At 48.1% G+C, this 18739-nt stretch overlaps 10 protein-coding genes and 1 non-coding gene across 11 annotated transcripts; 8 read left to right on the top strand and 3 right to left on the bottom strand.

Moving 5' to 3' along the window:
* Window positions 1–220: 220 nt before the first annotated feature.
* On the top strand, window positions 221–1903 carry FVEG_11820 (hypothetical protein; the record flags this gene model as incomplete). Its single annotated transcript, XM_018901141.1, has 1 exon — window positions 221–1903. The coding sequence occupies one exon, from the start codon at window positions 221–223 to the stop codon at window positions 1895–1897; it is 1677 nt and encodes a 558-aa protein (XP_018759567.1). The 3' UTR covers window positions 1898–1903.
* Window positions 1904–2637: 734 nt separating this feature from the next.
* FVEG_11821 (hypothetical protein) lies at window positions 2638–3450 on the top strand (the record flags this gene model as incomplete). The annotated part of the gene is made up of 1 exon (XM_018901142.1): window positions 2638–3450. The coding sequence occupies one exon, from the start codon at window positions 2638–2640 to the stop codon at window positions 3448–3450; it is 813 nt and encodes a 270-aa protein (XP_018759568.1).
* A 400-nt stretch (window positions 3451–3850) lies between these two features.
* Window positions 3851–3954, top strand: FVEG_17107. Its single transcript has one exon. It is a non-coding gene; the product is annotated as a tRNA-Phe (tRNA).
* Window positions 3955–4467: 513 nt separating this feature from the next.
* On the top strand, window positions 4468–6559 carry FVEG_11822 (hypothetical protein; the record flags this gene model as incomplete). Its single annotated transcript, XM_018901143.1, has 1 exon — window positions 4468–6559. One exon carries the CDS (start codon window positions 4468–4470, stop codon window positions 6463–6465), a length of 1998 nt encoding a protein of 665 aa, XP_018759569.1. The 3' UTR covers window positions 6466–6559.
* Window positions 6560–6715: 156 nt separating this feature from the next.
* FVEG_11823 (hypothetical protein) lies at window positions 6716–7932 on the bottom strand (the record flags this gene model as incomplete). The annotated part of the gene is made up of 2 exons (XM_018901144.1): window positions 6716–7404; window positions 7494–7932. The coding sequence occupies 2 exons, from the start codon at window positions 7930–7932 to the stop codon at window positions 6716–6718; spliced, it is 1128 nt and encodes a 375-aa protein (XP_018759570.1).
* Window positions 7933–9781: 1849 nt separating this feature from the next.
* Window positions 9782–10520, top strand: FVEG_17108 (hypothetical protein; the record flags this gene model as incomplete). The annotated part of the gene is made up of 2 exons (XM_018906375.1): window positions 9782–10406; window positions 10438–10520. 2 exons carry the CDS (start codon window positions 9782–9784, stop codon window positions 10518–10520), a joined length of 708 nt encoding a protein of 235 aa, XP_018759571.1.
* Window positions 10521–11793: 1273 nt separating this feature from the next.
* Window positions 11794–12996, top strand: FVEG_11824 (hypothetical protein; the record flags this gene model as incomplete). Its single annotated transcript, XM_018901145.1, has 2 exons — window positions 11794–11996; window positions 12052–12996. Exons 1-2 carry the CDS (start codon window positions 11820–11822, stop codon window positions 12994–12996), a joined length of 1122 nt encoding a protein of 373 aa, XP_018759572.1. The 5' UTR covers window positions 11794–11819.
* A 664-nt stretch (window positions 12997–13660) lies between these two features.
* FVEG_11825 (hypothetical protein) lies at window positions 13661–14445 on the top strand (the record flags this gene model as incomplete). The annotated part of the gene is made up of 2 exons (XM_018901146.1): window positions 13661–13698; window positions 13755–14445. The coding sequence occupies 2 exons, from the start codon at window positions 13661–13663 to the stop codon at window positions 14443–14445; spliced, it is 729 nt and encodes a 242-aa protein (XP_018759573.1).
* Window positions 14446–15684: 1239 nt separating this feature from the next.
* FVEG_17109 (hypothetical protein) lies at window positions 15685–16247 on the bottom strand (the record flags this gene model as incomplete). The annotated part of the gene is made up of 2 exons (XM_018906376.1): window positions 15685–15691; window positions 15724–16247. The coding sequence occupies 2 exons, from the start codon at window positions 16245–16247 to the stop codon at window positions 15685–15687; spliced, it is 531 nt and encodes a 176-aa protein (XP_018759574.1).
* An 11-nt stretch (window positions 16248–16258) lies between these two features.
* On the bottom strand, window positions 16259–17278 carry FVEG_17110 (hypothetical protein; the record flags this gene model as incomplete). Its single annotated transcript, XM_018906377.1, has 1 exon — window positions 16259–17278. The coding sequence occupies one exon, from the start codon at window positions 17276–17278 to the stop codon at window positions 16259–16261; it is 1020 nt and encodes a 339-aa protein (XP_018759575.1).
* A 754-nt stretch (window positions 17279–18032) lies between these two features.
* Window positions 18033–18656, top strand: FVEG_11827 (hypothetical protein; the record flags this gene model as incomplete). Its single annotated transcript, XM_018901147.1, has 1 exon — window positions 18033–18656. One exon carries the CDS (start codon window positions 18033–18035, stop codon window positions 18654–18656), a length of 624 nt encoding a protein of 207 aa, XP_018759576.1.
* Between the last annotated feature and the right edge of the window lie 83 nt (window positions 18657–18739).

The raw sequence follows: 18739 nt of genomic DNA, 5'->3' as shown, positions 1-18739 counted from the left end.
AAGTTATATCTAGTGGCAAGACACGTCGTTTTTCACCGTGTGATATCATGATAGGAAAGTCGAGCAGACTATCCTGTTCAGGTCATTGGCTGAGAAGAAAATATGAAGTCAACTCCGACATGATACGATCGAATCATCTATCTCGAGATATATAGAATCAATTCGGAACAACAAGACACTTCAATCCATCGTCACTCATCGCACTATTCACACTATCAGCATGGGTTCCGTACCTCAGTCCACCAGCACTTTCGACGTTCTCATCCTGGGCGCAGGTCTCTCGGGCCTGTGTTCACTCTATCAGCTCAAGAAGCGCTTCCCAGAATGGCGTATCAGGGTTCTTGATGCCGCTCCCGATGTTGGAGGCACTTGGTACTGGAACTCTTACCCTGGATGTCGATTCGACTCTGAGTCGCTGTCTTACTGCTACTCCTTCGACAAGGAGCTTCTGGATGAGTGGCATTGGAAGGAGGCCTTTTCGCCTCAACCGGAGACTCACAAGTACATCACCTACTTTGCTGAGAAGCATAATCTCAAGAAGGATGTTCAGTTCAACACGACTGTTACAAAGGCTACATGGAGTGAGGCTGATCACACATGGACCTTTGTAGATGAAGCTGGTAACGAAAATGTTTCTACCTTCTTCATCAGCTGCATGGGCTTCCTCTCTGCGCCCACTCTACCCGCAATTGAAGGCATTGAAGACTTCGGCGGCAAACTATTCCACACTTCTCGCTGGCCCAAAGACCTCGATATCAACCGCGACTTTATCGGTAAGAAGATCGGAGTAATCGGAACAGGCGCGACCGGCATTCAAATCACAACGGCTGTCTCTAAGGTGGAGGGCGTCGAGTCTCTCAGCGTCTTCCAACGCACAGCCAATTGGTCCGCTCCGCTCCACAACTCGGAGATCACCATTGAGCAAATGGCCGAGCACAAGAAGAACTATGAAAACATCTTCAAGATCTGCGAAACAAGTTCCTCTGGTTTCATGCATCACGGCGACCCTCGAAAGTCTCTTGAGGTCTCGGAAGAGGAACGCCTAAAGCTCTGGGAGAAGCTTTATAACACTCCTGGTTTTGGGAAGTGGCTAGGCGTGTTCTCTGATACATACACCGATCGATACGCCAACAGTTTGTACTCGAACTTCATGGCTGAGAAGATCAGACAACGAGTTAACGACCCTGCGATTGCAGAGAGCCTTATTCCCAAGGATCACGGCTTTGGCACGCGTCGAGTCCCTATGGAGAGTGGATATTTCGAGGCCTTTAACAAGTCAAACGTTCATCTTGTTGATCTCAAAAAGACGCCAATTGACCGCGTCACACCAGCGGGCATCCTGACCTCCGACGGCAAGGAGCACAAGCTTGACGTTCTGATTTGCGCAACTGGCTTCAATGCCATCACAGGTGCTTTCAGTGCTATCGACTTTCATGGCAAGAAGGACCGACCACTGATCGCAACGAGCGACAGTCCCAAGGGCGACCAAGCAGTTTGGGTTGATCATCGGCCCCGAACATTCCTGGGCATCACTGTACCCTCCATGCCAAACATGTTCATGGTTCTTGGCCCTCATCAGCCATTCGGCAACGCTACACGCAACATTGAGCACGGCGTGCAAGCTATCTCAGATATGCTGCAATACTGTAAGGACAACGGCTACACTTCTGTTGAACCAACTGAAGACGCCGTTGAGCAATGGACCGAGCATGTGGTGAAGTGCAGCGAGAGCCAGGTGCTCATGAACGAGATTGACAGTTGGATGACAGGCGTGAACAAGAACGTCAAGGGCAAGAGTGTCAGAAGTGTTGCACGATATAGTGGTAGCATTGGAGAGTATCGTAGGCGATGTGCGGAGGTCAAGAAGTCGGGATACAAGGGTCTTGTTTTCGCATAGATAGAGGTAATCAAAATTCATTTTACTTGCAACAGCACTTGTTCTCCTCATCCTAGCAGTATCAACGGAGACTTTCAGCACTGGTATTGTTCATAACAGGACAGCCACGCAATTTGTAATCATGGGCCATATGATTGACGACGATACGATGGCTTGACAAAACACATTGCAACACTTATAGGAATGTTTTATCTAGAACTTATGCAACATCTAATAACGATAACAAGATACTATAAATTTATGCTAACGAGCTGTCGCCAGCGCAAACTGCAACACACATTGTCTGGAATCCCATGTCTAAAACAGTTGAAACTTGGTCAGCAAACAAGTTACGCAGTAATAATTCATGAAAAACTACCGGGCCATCTCCGTCCGATTCCGCCCTCCATCACGGAACTGCCTTCCCGTTATCCTCTGCTCATCAGATTGAGGCCATCCAACGAATACGTTATCATGCATTCCCCGCATTTGAAACAGGAAAGTTATATCTGGTGGCTGATCAGTGTGGGGCACGCCCAAGATAGCGAGAACACGTCACGTCAAACGAGGAAAGCTTCTCCAAGTTAGCTTCGGATATCGGTCGCCGAGTCAGGGCATGTCATCCATGGGACAGTTGGGATGCAATTGTTATAGCTGTATAAGAGTGACTCAATATTATAGAGATAGACATCAACATCAGTCATTATCATCTCAAGATTTTGTCTAATAACCAATCCCTCATCTCTAATACTTTCACTACAATGGATGTCCCAGGATACGCTTTGATCACAGGAGGTGCTTCAGGCATTGGCCGAGCATGCGCCAGGGCCTTCGCCCGCGATGGCAGCGCCGGTATTGCACTCATAGATCTCAACCTTGAATCTCTGCAAATCGTCAAGTCCGAAATCGAAAAGGAACAATTATCACCTAAGAAGGACTTCAAGATTGAGATATACCCTGCAGACGTCACAGATGAGAACCGCATCAACGAGATTGTCGCAGACGTCGCACAAAAGTATGGTCGCATCGACTATGTTGTCAATGCAGCTGGTATTGCCATGAAGCATCAAGGCGGTGCAGCATTTGCCCATACAGCTGATTGGAACCGTGTTGTCAGCATCAATCTCACTGGGACATTCTTTGTCCTCAGAGCCACAGCACAGGTCATGTTGAAGCAAGAGCCAATTCGTTCATCTATCAACGGAAGGGAATTACAGCGTGGATCCATCGTCAACTTCTCTTCCATCCAGGGCGTTGTTGGTATTCCGCTTTCTACATCCTACACAGCTGCCAAGCATGCCATCATCGGCCTTACACGGTCAGCCTCCGAGGACTACGCCAAGGAGGGACTTCGCATTAACGCCATCTGCCCGGGATACACGGAAACACCAATGACCACCAAGAACCCTGAGGTGCTAAAGGCTATGCAAGAGCGAATCACGACAGCTGTTCCTATGCAGAGGATGGGTGCGCCCGAGGAGATTGCGGATGGTGTTTTGTATCTTTCTGGAGGACGAAGCTCTTTTGTTACTGGGTCTGCCTTGGTGGTTGATGGTGGTTATACCCAAAGGTAATGATGAGCAGGAGGGGTCACTAAATGGGATATGCGGAATTGATATTAGGAGCTGGCATTCGGGTACCACAGAGCAAGCAGTAGGCTGATCCGTCTTATGTCTTAGATTAAGACGATGCAGACATCTCAGATAATAATCGATGCTGAAACGTCTTCCTATCATCATCTCCTTTCTTATGCCAAAGTTAGTGAGTGTACTCTCGGTTTTTGAAGCTGAACTATGCTAAGTTCTACAGGCCTCATTGCGTTAATTAGTTGGCACAACTTCTTGGTTGAAGATGGCATTTGGGCCATACGATGTCTATGTTACTTTCTTAGAGAGCGATTGCCATGTTTCGGTCCATTCCCTACGTTTCCCTCACAAGGGGACAGACGAAACCGCAACACCAACTCATTAGTCAGCGGGTTTAGCTCAGTTGGGAGAGCGTCAGACTGAAGTCAAACTTCAATCCTCACCAAACCAAGTGATATCTGAAGGTCGTGTGTTCGATCCACACAAACCGCATCCAATTTCTTTTTGCCCTTTCCCACTACGACCTTGCCTCAGGTTTTGCATCAGCACTGCCACTTAGATGCTGACAAGCTACTATCTATGTACAATGCTTAGCAGCACAGCCAGCCTCAAACTGCGGCGTTAGACCAGCTAATGTTGGCACCCTGGTTCAAGGTCAGAAGCGGCCTTGATAGTCTCTAATTTTAGAGCCAAGATCAGCCAGATCCCTGTTCCTTGACCCTAAAGCCTTGGGGCCTCTCTGCTAAAAGACATAAATATTAGGTAAGTTTTATATGAATTTAGGGGATCTTTACGGAGTAGACTAAGGTACTTAGGTAACTATTTCTAACACTTGAGGTCAAGATCCCCTGCTTTCTTGTCTCCCCTGGCCTGTTTAGCACAGCCTCTATCGTTTCAGCCCTAGGCAACATTCTTACAGTAGTACATGCCCCTCAATCTTACTCTTGAAATCACATTAATTCTGCGTTGCTTATTCTCAAACTACTCTGAAATACAAACCTCGAAATGATGGAGAAACTCGATCACGGCCCCAAGGTCATGTCCGTCAATGGCGAAGTATGTGCGGCGATCTACAAACCTCTCGACAATACTCGTCAAGAAATCCGACTTCTCACGCTCCTTCCGCCTCGAGACGGAGATGCAAATATCCATTGCACCCTTTCACACGCCGTACTCAACAATGCCTCATCCAAGAATCCCAAGTACGAGGCCCTATCGTATGTTTGGGGCGAGCCCGAGTTTTCGGAGTCCATCATTCTCAATGACCACACTTTCTTCATCACACCGAGCCTAAAGTACATTCTGTCGTGCCTGAGGCAAAGAGATGACCAGTCGCGAGTTCTTTGGGTTGACGCCATTTGCATCAATCAGTCAGACGTCGAGGAGCGGGGTCATCAAGTTGCTCTCATGCGCGAAATCTACTCAAATTGCCAACGAGATATCGCGTGGCTAGATCCGATGATCGGCAACAGATATGATGTCAACGCTCGTGATCTCTACAAACACCCATATCTTGACGATGAAGAAACTTGGCTGAAAAACGGAATTGACTTGATGCGCGAAATCGCCGAGAAGAACCCGCAGACTCTGAAAGAACTACAAGATCATGCCCGAGAAGGACGTTATCGTCTCCTCGATTTCTCTCAGTGCATGCTATCTTGTGTTTTCAAACGGCCGACGCTCTGGAGTCGGCTGTGGGTGATGCAGGAGCTTTCTCTCGCCCCGCGGCTGACGCTCATGTCAAGAGATGCTGAGCTGAACTGGGATGTTCTGAAAAACCTCTTCAAAGACGAACCATACTTCGATGCGTTCCACATGGGCCGCGATAGTAGTCATTCACCGGAATATTACAAGGACTTTAGTGAAGTTTTCGTCCCCATCAAGCTTATCGAGGACCAACGTCGCCTAATGACGCAGGGCAAGGGGTCCAAGCTTATGGATGTGCTGGTGCGCTTCCGTGAAATGGAATCGACTGACCCTCGGGACAAGATATACGGGCTACTTGGGCTTGTGACGGAAGATCATGGTATAAATGCCGACTATATGGCGTCAGTGCCCGAATTGTATCAGCAGGCCACAGTCTCCTTGATCAATCTCGCCGGAAACTTGGATATTCTTTGCCAAAACCCATTTGAGCGTCCGAAAGGGCCTAAAGCGCTGGATGGACAGCGTAAACTGCCATCTTGGGTTGCAGAATACAATAGCAAGCGTCGGCAGTGCGCAACAATGCTCTTTGCCCAGCGCGGCATCTTCAACGCTGGTGTCAAGAACTGCGAGACCCCATGCCGACTCATCGGCCCCGAAAAGGATATCTTGGTCACGAAAGGCACCATCCTAGGAACAGTAGCACCTGTTCTTCAGGATGGCAAAGACCTTGAGGCTCGGGATGTCATGAACCTTTACCTCGGCAAAGACGCCCTTGAGCAACCCCAGGAGCATATGTATGCCCCGAAAGTCGGTGGTAAAGAGATACCAACTGGCGACACTGCCATTCGCGCATTCTGGCGGACGATGGTCAAGGATTGCACCCTACCCCCAAGAATGCGTCGGTTGAGGCCAACCGAAATTGAGAGATTGGACATCGAAAACCAAGAGCAACTGAAAAGTGAATGGAGTCCCCTACAGACATACCGTTTACACTTTGGCAACAAATACTCAAGATCTGCATTCGGCTATCAGCCCGCCGACGACGAAGATCTCGCCAAACTTGACGTCGAGGGTCAAATCTCGCACCATTATAGCCCTGGTAGCTTTATGTTCGCGGTCACGGATAATGGACTATTCCTAGCAACGCGTTTTGCTGCGAAGCAGGGCGATGTCGTGGCCGTCCTTGATGGGGGAAAGGTGCCTTTGGTGTTACGCAAGGTTCAATCTAGAGATGGCGTTGAAGGAGAATCGTATATGGTCGTTGGCTCGACCTACGTGCACGGCTTCATGGACGGTGAGGCGGAGGCTGGTGTCACCGAAGGTTGGTTGGAGAAGCGGGAGATTCTAGTCGCGTAATTCTACAGCTTGGATTGACGTTTCAACTATGACAAGCTAGAAGAGCTCTGTTCATACAAATTACGGTACTCTATAGTAATATGTACATGCTGGGGACTACCTGAAGTTGGTCCTTCTTGGGTTTCATAGTTGGTTGCGAAAAACAAAGTACTCCGTTAACAGATAGTATCTTTCCCACCTTAAAATCAGCTTTTCCCACGAGCTGAATGTCTAATCGCAACACATGAATCACTATTCACTGTCCTCCGTCCTAGCCAGACCCTTCAAGAACTTCCAAAGTTGCCTGAAAGTCACAATCACCCGTGAAGTTGGACCTTAAAGCAGCCTCGTGGTTCGCTTGCGCCTGTTCCATTCTGCTCTTGGCAAACTGTACTTCTTTCTGAGCACACTCAAGCTTGAGTGCACATAGAGCGCGAGCATCAAAGGTCTTCTTGATATCCCTCACCGCTCCCATGGCTTGGGTTGGACGATGGAGTCTCTGATAAGCTTGGTTGAAAGCCTCTTCTGCTTCATGTTTCCGAAGACGAGCCTGTACCCTTTCTGCTTCGCTGACTGCCCTTGAGCCCCTGCCATGCATCAGGTCCAGTAACCCTTTCTCAGCTGCATTTTTGGCCGCAAGGACGGTATCAAGTTTGGCGGTCCACTTGCGGTGAACGATTTCGATCTGTTCAGGGCTTAAAATCCCAAGCACCTTCTCTAAGGCCACTCGCTGACTCTTCAACATGGGTGGGTTCAACGCTTCGTCTTCGTTGTCTTCCAAGGACCGCTTCATACCTCGTGGCGAATTTTTTAGTTCATCTTCTGCCGATGCAACCGTACCGTGGAGTGGAGGTGGGAGTTGCTGCTCGGCTGATGAATCATGAGCAGAAGTACTCAATCGCGAAACCGTGTTGCTCTTCTCCAGTTCTTTCACTTCAGAGTCGCCACCTGTCGTGGAACCTGCATTGCCATCAGCGGATGCTCTACATGTCATTGTATCTTCAGAACTTGGGCCAGGCGGCCTCACTCAGTTGGCATGCATAACTTACCCGACGACGAACTGCAATCATTGCCCATCTCCGCCGTCGACGAACGCAAGATCTGGCGTGCGTGGCTCACCATTTTCCTGGTAAGGCGTCTAGATTGCGGATGCTTGTACCTTCCATTGCGACCGGCTTCCCTGATGGCCAGGTCTTGGTCGACAACACTTCTAAGGCATCCGCCAGGCTCCCAGAGAGAAGACAAAAGAATGTTCTTGGCCATGGCGATCTTGGTGACGTTCCTCAGGACTCGGACAACACTCGGGCAAGGTTTGGAAGGCCGCAGCAGAAGGATAGGGAACCAGTCTGGCCCTTGCCACTGTTTGTTCAGCCAATCTATGTTGGCCTCGTGGAATCTGAGCCTGGCATCTCTTTTCATCTCCAAATTCCACTTCTTGATCTGCGCCGTGGGCATGTTGATCTCGACATCTTGATTGGGTGAAGCCATGTTCGGCTTGTTCGATCGATGTTTCTGAAAGACGGCACTTGATGTCGGGATGGTGCGAGCCTAGCCAGATAAATGTTGGCAAAACCCGCGACAAGTATCTTGGAGACTCACGGATGGCCCTTCGATGTATAAGATGTTTATCGAGCCTGGCGGGCTGCTGTGGAAATGGAGAGAATGCCGCCAAAGAGAAAACTGAAAGAATATTTCTGGTGTTGTTTTGGGAAGAACCTCAGACGCGAGCGTCATGCGCGTGACTCAGGAAGTTGGCCTGTGACGTATTTGGCAGGACTATTACAGCTGCTGAGTCTTGAGTGTATCGCGTACCTTCTGACACTGCCCAGAGGTGACTGGCTTACCCGAGCAACGCGGGTTTCTAGATAACAGCAGCACTTGGATTAAATTGCCATCTTTCATGGCAAGTAAAAAAGTTCTTGCATTGCTTTGAGCACTTATTTCATTGTGTCAAAACACCAGCCAGAGCATCTGCTTGATTGTGGCATCTTGCTGTAGAGTCAAAGGCGGGCAGGTGCATCCCCAAGCAATAGCAACCTAAACCCTGATCCAAGATGTCTCAATTCTAAACGAAACATTGTCAAGTTTTGGAACACGACAGGATTATTAGCAAAATACTACTGGCAAACATCCTTCAAATTAATTCCGAAATATCTCACTATGGCTACCCATCAGTTCTTCTATAAGCATCCTGGCAACTCCTCAAGCCACTACGAAATGGCCCGCCGCCAGACATATGGCATTATTCCCGACGGAGACTGGCCGACAGACGATATAGAAAGCGCTTATAATATTTACAAAATCCTCCAGGGCCTATATGAAGCTTATAAAGAGCTAATTGAGGAGTTTGACCGGCTATTTGGCCCCCTACAAAGAATGTCCATATCAGAGTGAAGAGACCTTACCAGGGTCCTCTCCAGTGCTATTAGAGCGGCAAAATTGTATGTATTACTTATATTACCACTTTATTATAAGGGCTTTTTGCTAATAAAGCTTATAAGGCACTGCAATAAAAGAGAAAGCTTTATAAGCCTCTATCCTTATGCTTTCAGCACCCTAGCTATTCGGGAAAAGCATAAAGGCTATATTGTAGCCCACAAAAGGTGAATCGCCGTTTAGGAGAGAATGGAGGCTTCCTGTTTCCACTATTCTTGAAGTAGGGCATGGGACTGAGGCAATGAACATTCTGTAAGCTTGGGACTGTTAGCATATTTTAAAGTTCATATAAACCTTAATGATATCCAAGTGTGACTGGGTTCTCTCTGCCGAAATAAACTCTCAGCCACAAGTCTCAACTGCAAATAACACTTCCATCCCTGATTCTCTTGAGTTTGGGACGTGGCAAAGACAGAGAAAGGTTTTTATCTTAAACTTTATTAAAACGCGGATCCTATAAATAACCACCATAATGTGCCTTATTCCCTTCACTTTTGCTATATCACACTCTTAACATATGGTAACGCTTTGTCATCTTCACCCATCAACATGAACTCGACATCGACTTTGTGTAGTCTTCCGACCGAAATAATTCTCATGGTTATGGAAAGCCTGGAGTGTCCTTCCAGTATAAGGGCGTTCGCCTTCTCTTTCCCCAGAGCCTTGCATTTACTCCAGAGATACCGCCAACGTGTTTTGCAAGCAGCCGTACGGTGCTTTGACCGAAAACTTACAATCGAAAAGATATTCGGATATGACGTCCGCGCTTGTCGCTTACGCTTAGCTCTGCGAAACTTGGCGTTCTTAGATCCTGCAAAAGCGAAACAAAAAGTATGCAAAGCAGACTTCTATGGGGACTGGTGCAATTTGAAGCTGCTCTGCGAAATGGCCAGCCTTAACAATGAAATCGGCCGATTCATCTCAAGGCACTCAGTGCAAGCTTGGAACAAAATCCAAGACGATCTGTGCTACGGAATTCTCTCATCGACGAGCCGGCGTATGGAGGTTCAAGCCTTACCAAACGGTGGAGCTTTACTTACGTCCCATCATCACCGTTAGGGGGAAGGTTGGTAGACTTCTAATACATGAGACCTTTATCGTGTGGGAGGAGAAAGGCGCATTGTATGAGACAACGCTACATCAAGCTGCGCTCTTGCCAACTTATAACAAAGATCCCTTCTCAGAGGGGTGCTCTATTTCTGATAGCTTTAACGGCGCCTGCCTGTCCATCTTCAGCTTCATATTCCAATGCTATGAAAACCTCATACGGCGTGTTGATCGACACCTTGATCTTGAGGAATTACGCCAAGATTCAGACCCTCAAGCCTCTGAACTCGTACTCATAGCAAGGTTCCGTATGAGGACTCGGGACGAGGAGCTGCGTTACATTGCTCTGCTCTGTCTGCAGGGTTACGTTTGCCTCACCGTTGCAGAACGGTATTCTGATGCTGAACTCCGCCAGTTCGTTCTCAAGAGCTTTACGTGGTTTTGCAGAGATGGCACGAATCATATTCCAGACACTTGTGGTAGGTTAGTGTCTAATCTGGAACACTTCAGCCTGGGATATTTTCCCTCCGGCGATACAGCCTATGAACCATGGAGCCGAGGACGATTCTTCTGGGACCAAGCGCGTATGGTGAAAATGCGGCAGCGTGTAACAATCGACTAGTTTACCAGGAGATTTGAGAATACTCTTCCTCTCAAGCAAAGATCTGTTAGCACTTGTACGGGCTGGCCTAGGTGAGAAATTGAATGAATACAATACTGTTTCGTTTTCAACTAATCAAGGTAGATTCATTGAGATTTGGACAGGTCTGCGCCCCTTGGGTTAGGCGTCGACCGGGTCAGGGTAGAAGCTCACTAGCGTGTTGTTCGGCCGCTGAGAAGGTTGCTTTGAGAGTTTGAGCTGTGCCATCGTTTTCGTTTCAGATTTGGCTGAAGAATTCTGCGGATTAAATGAAGGCGTGGGCTATCATCCTCTAGGCTCAGGCGTCCATGCTATAACGTCCTCCCGTCCCAATGATACCGTGACGTGAATGGTAGGGATTCACGGCGCTACAGCCCAAGAGCATCGTGGGGAAAAGTTTGTCAGTACCCGCATCATTTCTCAGCGATTTGATCAGGAAGAGATTATCTTATTCTGTCCTCTGGTATGTTTGCTGGAAACGTGAGCTTCGATTAATCCATTGAACAGTTTGCACTGGACATCAAAGTTACGGAGGTTTTATACATCTTATGCTCCTGACTATGTATGGACCTTCAACCGGCCCTGGAGGAGCAAAAGAATATCTAGCCTTTGGATCAGATGCGAAGTTTAATCAGTCTATGGGGTAAGGCCTTGTTGGCCATACCAAATTTACCTCCATTATTTTGTCATTTAGGATACAGGGCTGATGTTTTCTTTCCTCCTCTAGCCTGCTCAGCCTGCTGGGATTTGTCGTTTAGATAAGGAATTACCGCTAAGATAAGAACCAAGCGATGCGAAAATCCTCTGAAACCCACTGTAATTTGGGGGCACGGTCCTAGAGTGGCATTGACGGAACATTAGTGCTTATGACTTCGAAATGCAACCAATAAAACAGGCTGAACATGCTGAGAAACCTTGTCCAACAATCGTCGGGTTAGAAGGTAGGATTCTGTCACGTCCCTGATGTCGATACCAATTTCCAGCTTCCCACTCGGTACATGGGCACTCTCCAGAGCTAAGAAAACAGCTGACGTTGAATCAGTGTGCCAGAAATATCTAATCTATGGTCTACTAAATCTACACTAAATTATTCTGCCTCGACCTACCCTTTTTTGTCACTTAGAAAAGACGTTTAAACTTTTCTCGGCTCCCGAGATTGTTGAACGTGCATAAATAAATGTGACGGTCCCAGGGCTAACCGTTTCCCGGCAGCACTCTCTTTTACACTCGTTTTTATCTTGACTTTCTCAGTATGAAGTTCTTGTCACTCTTTAGTTTCTCTCTGGCAGTCACTGCTTGCCGCAGTACACCATCACCCCAAAAGTCAGCCAAGATCGATGTTCATGCTCATTTTGTTCCGGATTTCTATGCGAAGGCCTTGAAAGAGGCTGGGCATGTACCTGGCCCTGATGGCATGCCCTTTACTCCTGTGAGTATTGCACAGGTAACCTATTCATGAGAAAGACATAAACTTACATCGCTAGGAATGGGATGCCGAGTCTCATCTGCAATTCATGAAGGAAAACAATATCGACAAGTCTATTTTGTCAATCTCGAGTCCTGGAGTCTACCTTAATGTTCCCTCGAAGGATGCCACCAGGAAAGCTATCAAGTTGGCCCGCCGTGTCAACCAGTATGGATCTCAGGTTAAGGCCAAATATCCCAAGCAGTTTGGCTTTTTTGCATCACTTCCGCTGCCTGACATCAATGCTTCCTTGAAAGAGATCGACTACCTTTTTAAGCAGCTCAACCCTAAGCCAGATGGAATCGTCATGATGTCCAACTACTACGGGCTGTACCTTGGTGATCGCGACCTTGAGCCTATCTACGGCGCGCTCAATGAGCTCAATGTCACTATCTTTGAGCACCCTACTACCCCATGCACTCAGTTCAACAAGATGCGGTTCGACATTGACAAGGCTGCTCCCACAATCTCGCAACAACAATGGCAGGCTCTGAACCGGCCAGTCGCCGTGCGACAGTTCGCTGCTCCTACCTTAGACTTCCCTTTCGAGACGGCGCGCACCTTTGCCGATTTATTCTACACATCGATGCCGACCAAGTTTCCTAACCTCAGGTGGATCATGTCCCATGCTGGGGGTGGTCTGATCCCAACCCTGGACCGCATCGTCACCTACAGCGCTCTTTACCCTAGTCTCGACTTGACAGAGGCTTCTATGAAGCAAACCCTCGCAAAGAACTTCTACTTTGACCTTGCCGGACCCTGGCCTGTCAATTTTGCCATTCCTGCACTGCTTCGATGGGTTGATTACACCAGGATCGTTTGGGGATCTGACACTGTCTTCACGCCCATGTCAGAAGCAGCGAAGTATGCTGCTGCTTTCGATAAGGATGTTGAAGAGGTTTTCCCGGATCCTCGAATGGCGAACGCTATTCGAGCGACTAATGCTCGAGGTCTGTTCGGCTAAATGCGAGTCCCCGCTCCACGAAGGCTTTGCCTGGTGGTGAGTCGATACTGCGGCAATGCCGTTCCACAATGTAGTTTTTATGTATCATTCTCAAATACTTGTAATCCTTTCTTCACTCATGAGTCTTCTCTCGGAGAGGCAACAAGACCCAGAACCTTGACCTTAGTGATGAAAATGTTTTGGTAATTTAGCCTAAGCTTAGAGGATGCTTTACTGAGTTCGTTTTGGCCTTCTCCCCTCAATTTTAGTTTTCTTATTCCTTCAGGGCTCTCTATTCTTTAGGGATATTTTTATACACAGAAAAGGCGTCGTAGATGAAGGATGTACGACTGGTGGTGATTCATACATAGCCATGTAGGTGGTGATTCATACATAGCCATGTAATTCATCCGGGAGATCATCCTTTTCCCGGCTACCGAATATTCTTATTGGTGGACACTACCCCAGATTCCCAGAAGTCTCGGCATTGATACCCAGAAAAGATGAACTTGCGACCCATGCCATCGGGTCAAGACAGTCCGAAGTAACGTTTTAAGCTTCCCCGCCGGTTTCTCCAGAATTCATCCACGGCATCGGGGCTTAAGGCTGGTGGAATCTGCTGATCCGGGTAAATTGAACATGCATATATATGTGGCCAGTGAATCCTGCGGAAGTACCTTTTATCATGTCAGACCAGATTGACTCTGCAAATATCAGGATGAAGTCAGTTCAAATCCCAAGTTTATATCTTGTGCCAAGCTAATACTGAACGAACTTAGACTCGACCCCAAACAACTCACAGCCTTTCTGGCCGCCAACTCAACTGGCGTTGGTGTTCTGGTATGCCCCGGCGGTGGCTATAGTGTGATGTCTATAAGCTACGAAGGGTTTGGCCCGGCAGAGTACCTCAGCACGCTTGGCATCGACGCATGGGTCCTAAACTACACAACGGCCAGCATCAAAACACCGCCACTGTATCCGACACCCATGGACGAAGCCCTAGCTGCTATCGACCTCATTCGAAAGCAAAGCCCTGGAACCAAGAAATTAGGTGTCATGGGCTTCTCGGCAGGCGGTCATCTCGCAGGAACAACACTCACGAATCCGAAGGCAAAGCTCGACTTTGGTATTCTGAGCTACCCGGTTATCACCATGGAGGACGACTACACCCACGAGAACTCACGATATAACTTGCTCGGAAACAACCCGACCCGCAAACAGATCGAAAGTCTATCCGTGCAGAATCGGGTTTCGGACAAGACCCCACCGACGTTCCTCTTCCATACTTCTAATGATGAACTCGTCCCCGTTCAAAACACATATCTTTATGCAAATGCTATGGCTAAGCATGGTCGAAAGGTGCAGGTAGTGGTATTGCCTGACGGTAAACACGGTATTGGTCTGGGCGTTGATGATCCTGTGCGAGACTGGAGACCGGAGCTGGAAAGGTTCCTCAAATACTCGATCTAGGTGTTTTTGTCTTGATTAGTGCAAGGTGTTGATTATGCCACGCCGACACGAGATTCAATCTGGAGGATTTGCATAAAACTCCTAAAATGACCCTAGGCATATTCTAAAGTTAGAACATCCTCACCCTAAGCATGTAGGTCCTCTCTGCCGGAAGAAGCTCTCAGCCACAAGAAAGGGACACAAACGATAGGGTTAAAGGAGCTTCATTTTTGTTCTCAACTCGTTCGCAGCCTTGCATCTCTCTTTCCTAGTTTCTGGCGCGGCTTGTACAGTCCTGATATAGGCTTCATGCTCATTCAGAACTGGAGGAGTCTAATATGCAAAGGAAAAGCGGTTTAGAAACCTAAGTTGACTCGTGTATTGCGATATCCGCTGTTCGATAGTGGCAGTTGGAAAGCGCTGTATGTCCCAAGTTATACACTCTTGTGGCTGGTAGCTTAAATCAAAACAAAGAAGTTAGAACTTACTAGATAGCTTAGTTCCTAAACATCATCATTATCCATCCAGATTCATCAATTGTGTTAATGCAGTATACAATTCTACCGAGGTTTATACGCATTACCAGTACCAGAATTGCCATAGTTACCAGGCACTCTACACTGAATGTATATCAGTACTCCTCCCATCAATACATCCGCGATGAATATAGATATCATAGTTATGACAGGGTCAGGGGTTGCCCCACCAGAGCTACTAAGGCGGTTAGTAATGCCGATAAGATATTTCAGCACTGTGAAGAATCTTATTGCGAGGCATCAAAGATTTGTGAGCTTCTCATAGATCTGACATACGTCATTCTCTGTGCTGATTTAAGCTCCCAGTCTTACTTTAGGGTGATCTTATGATGAGTTTATGGTATCTTACTTTAAATTATAGACCATATGCCAAAACATAAGCTAAGCCTAATCGTAAATCTGCTCGTCGGATACTGATCTTAGAATACCATTTCTCTCGCTATCTGTCCACTTCCGGCTGACTTGCTATCCATATGACTAGTTGATCGAAAACGCGCTGGGCAAGAAAAAGTCTGGCATCCTCAGGGTTGCCACTTCTATCTTCGTGCATGAACAAGCGGGCGTTGCCCATATCATTCTTCCAACAATCTTATCCCCCTGAACCAAAATTGCTAAACCGTCCTTCTCGGAACATAAATATTTGAGACCAGGGATACGATAGGCTTTAGCGTTCCGTAGCTCCGTTGGCAATACGAAACTTCCGACCTTATGTGCGAACATCCTATTACACCCTGTGCAAGTGATAGCAACGGTGTAATCATACGGCCTGCAGTGGATGGTTCCGTATCTGGCCGCATTGTCACCCAGCACAGTTTGATCATCGCCAGGTCTGAGCTTCGAGAATGATAGCACGTCTGCGAGCCATTTGATGTTATCTTTGCCATCCAACGGCCAGGTGGGAACTTCGGGGCTGTTGTAGAGTTTGTTCAGAACCCTCTGCAGACGATTGACTTGGTTCTTCTCTTGCAGGATTTCCATGGTGGATGATGCACTCCCTGTATGAGTTCTGCCCAGGGCGTTAATAAAGTCTTTGACATCTGGTCCGTCGATCTCCAAAGCTAGCTTCGTGGCAGACGAGAAAGCTTGTATCATCGACCCACGCTCTGGTCTGCCGACTATCGAAACTGTTCCGATGTCTTCCACGCGAAGAGTAACACGTTGCTCCAAATCGTCCAAAATTGTGTATTTACCCAATGTTGGCGGACTCACTTCCTGTCCCAACTGCCAAGTGAAAACGTCACTGTAGCCAAACTCAGACCAGTGGCCTCGTCTCTCGATAGCTCCCATAAAAGGAGTTATCAACAGCGGAGAGTAGTTCCCACTTTGAGGCATTCCCACGCAATTCGATAATACTCCGTCTTGAAATCAGAACTGTTTGGTTTGAAGGACCTTGCACGAACTATTCCTCTCAGTGCATGGAAAAAGTCCATTCTGTCTCTACACCCTCTCTTGCAGAGCAGAGCAGTTGCCATGGCAAAGTTCATTCTCTTCAGTAATTTTGCCTGTCTGGGCGTACCGAGACTCCATGGGACTTGATTCTTGCCCATCTGGACCTTTCTTTCGAGATCGTGCACCTTTCCATGTTGGCGAACCTCATCTTTCCAGGCCTTGAAGATCTGGCCAAGGAATGCAGGGTCGTCGAGGTCGGGAAAGTAAGTATAGTTGCTAATCGTCGTTCTGGCACGCTCGCTTCTGATGAACTCCATGGCAGTCCAGACGCGCTTGAAGTACTTGAAGTTGCAGACTGATATGACTGAGCTGAGGCGTTCTGGAGTCCGCTCGTCTTTGTAGAGCTCATTTACCACATTCGGAGTTACATCATCGAAGTACAGGACTGTTGTCTCCGCTGTGCTAAAGAGCTTATCCATGATGGGAAGAATATTACTCCTCAGAGCATCTGACCACTGAGGCACGCTTATGTAGTCCAACCAGAGCTCCCTGGCCTCGTATCCCGGTCTTTCGATTCCGTTGTAAATCCTAGCCGAGGTGTCTAGAACACGGCGGGCTGCTTCTGGCGTCTCTGGCCCTGCTTTTTGTTGCTGCTGTGCCTTTGAGATGTTGAGATCCCAGACATGAGAAACTGCTGAGAAGAGGATCTTTGAGCTGACTACACAGTCCATATATCGGTCGAAGAGGATAATATGGCCTCGGGACGTAGACACAACGGCGCTTGAACCTGGACGACGCGAGCATGCCTGCTCAATGCGAAATGTACGAATAAGAGGACTCCCTTTGAACGACTTCTGGCACTGTAAGCACTGGAGATTTTCTTCTGTAGGCTCGCGCCATAGCTTTTCAAGAAGTCGTTCGCCTTCCATGCTTCGTAGATGAGTTCGTGGTCCCAAGTTTCTGGAGACAGCGAAAGAAGGTTGGGGAAGTCAAGGTGAGACGGGGGGTTACAAGCTGCACATTTTCAGCAAACAAGGCAAACAGTTACACAGTGACGCATCTGCAATCCGACATAACATGGCGATTGGCTAGTGCTGGCAGTTCCAGTAAGCAGCTCGATAAGTTGCATCCAGACTTTCTAGTCGAATACCATATAACGGGATCTCTGGGGCAGGGAAGTTATTGCCCTGTGTACAATATTTTGCAACCGCGTCCCTGTTTTCTGTGGTGTTGGTGACTGAAGATATTCATGAGACCAATCGACTCAAGTTTCTCAAGATCGTAAGAATACCCCTTGACCCTGTCACCCTTCAGGAAATTACCGTACATTCAGAGTTGTGTTCACGTTCGCTCTGGCAACAATCAGATTCGTATTCTGTTCTCCCGCAAACATTACCGATAATGCGGTTTGACTGGCTGCTCTTAGCGTTCGACTGTCACAGGTTAGCCGTTATCTTAGGCTGTTAAACACCACGTCTAAGCCTGAGCTAGAAGAAACTACTGAACCCAAGGCTCGTATCTTGACCTTTTAAAGGTATTCAGTGCAGAACACTAGCCTCATTCGAGATGGGCTCTGAACTGAGGAAATTACCAGCTGTCAAAGAAAACAGCCCCTGGCCGGAATACAAAAAGTGCTTCGGGCATCATGTCACTCTGGTTCATTCAACGTCATTCTTATGCACAATGTCTCCCCGGTCTTTAAACGCGTTGATTGCTACGGCGTTGGCTGTGGCTGGCGTTTATGCTGGGCCCTGCAAGCCATCGCTGGCATCGTCATCTATCATCTCTTTCTCGAGTGCATACTCCAGCGCGGAGACACTGTCAACTACTGAGACACTGTCATCGACTGAGACACAGACTACAGCGGGCCTTCTGTCCAGCACTGAGACACTCTCGACTGCCGACGCCGATACCACCGAGGCTCTATCGACCACGGAGGAGCAGTCGACCACTGTCTTTGAGTCGACAACATCGGCTGGAACTACCACGGCAGCGGCAACGACGACCACGGAGGCCGGATGTACAGTTGCTTGTACCCATGTCATCGGAAAGAGCGGCGCTTGTACGATTCCATTCCAGGTCATTTCATGGGATATCGACGAGTCTTGGCATATCGGTTCACCCACTGTAGCTGATACGGCAGCTTGCGCCGACGCCTGTGCTAGCGACTGTCGTTGCAAGTCCTTCGCCTCGTATAGCACTAGCTGCGACCTGTACTCGGGCACCCAGGCCCAAGTTAATCCGCCTTCCTTCTATCTCGGTCCTTACTTCTTCGATCTGGCGGCCTGTTATGAATGCGATGACTGATGGGGAGGATAATAATAGAGGTTTTGGAAGAGGAGGCTGCCTCGGGGTGAATGAGATCAAGCGACAAGATTCGACTTTGGGAC

The sequence above is a fragment of the Fusarium verticillioides genome, chromosome 4, assembly GCF_000149555.1.
Source record: "Fusarium verticillioides 7600 chromosome 4, whole genome shotgun sequence".
NCBI lineage: Eukaryota > Fungi > Ascomycota > Sordariomycetes > Hypocreales > Nectriaceae > Fusarium > Fusarium verticillioides.
The sequence above is the reverse complement of the archived record's forward strand: the minus strand, read 5'-3'. Positions and strand labels throughout refer to the sequence as shown.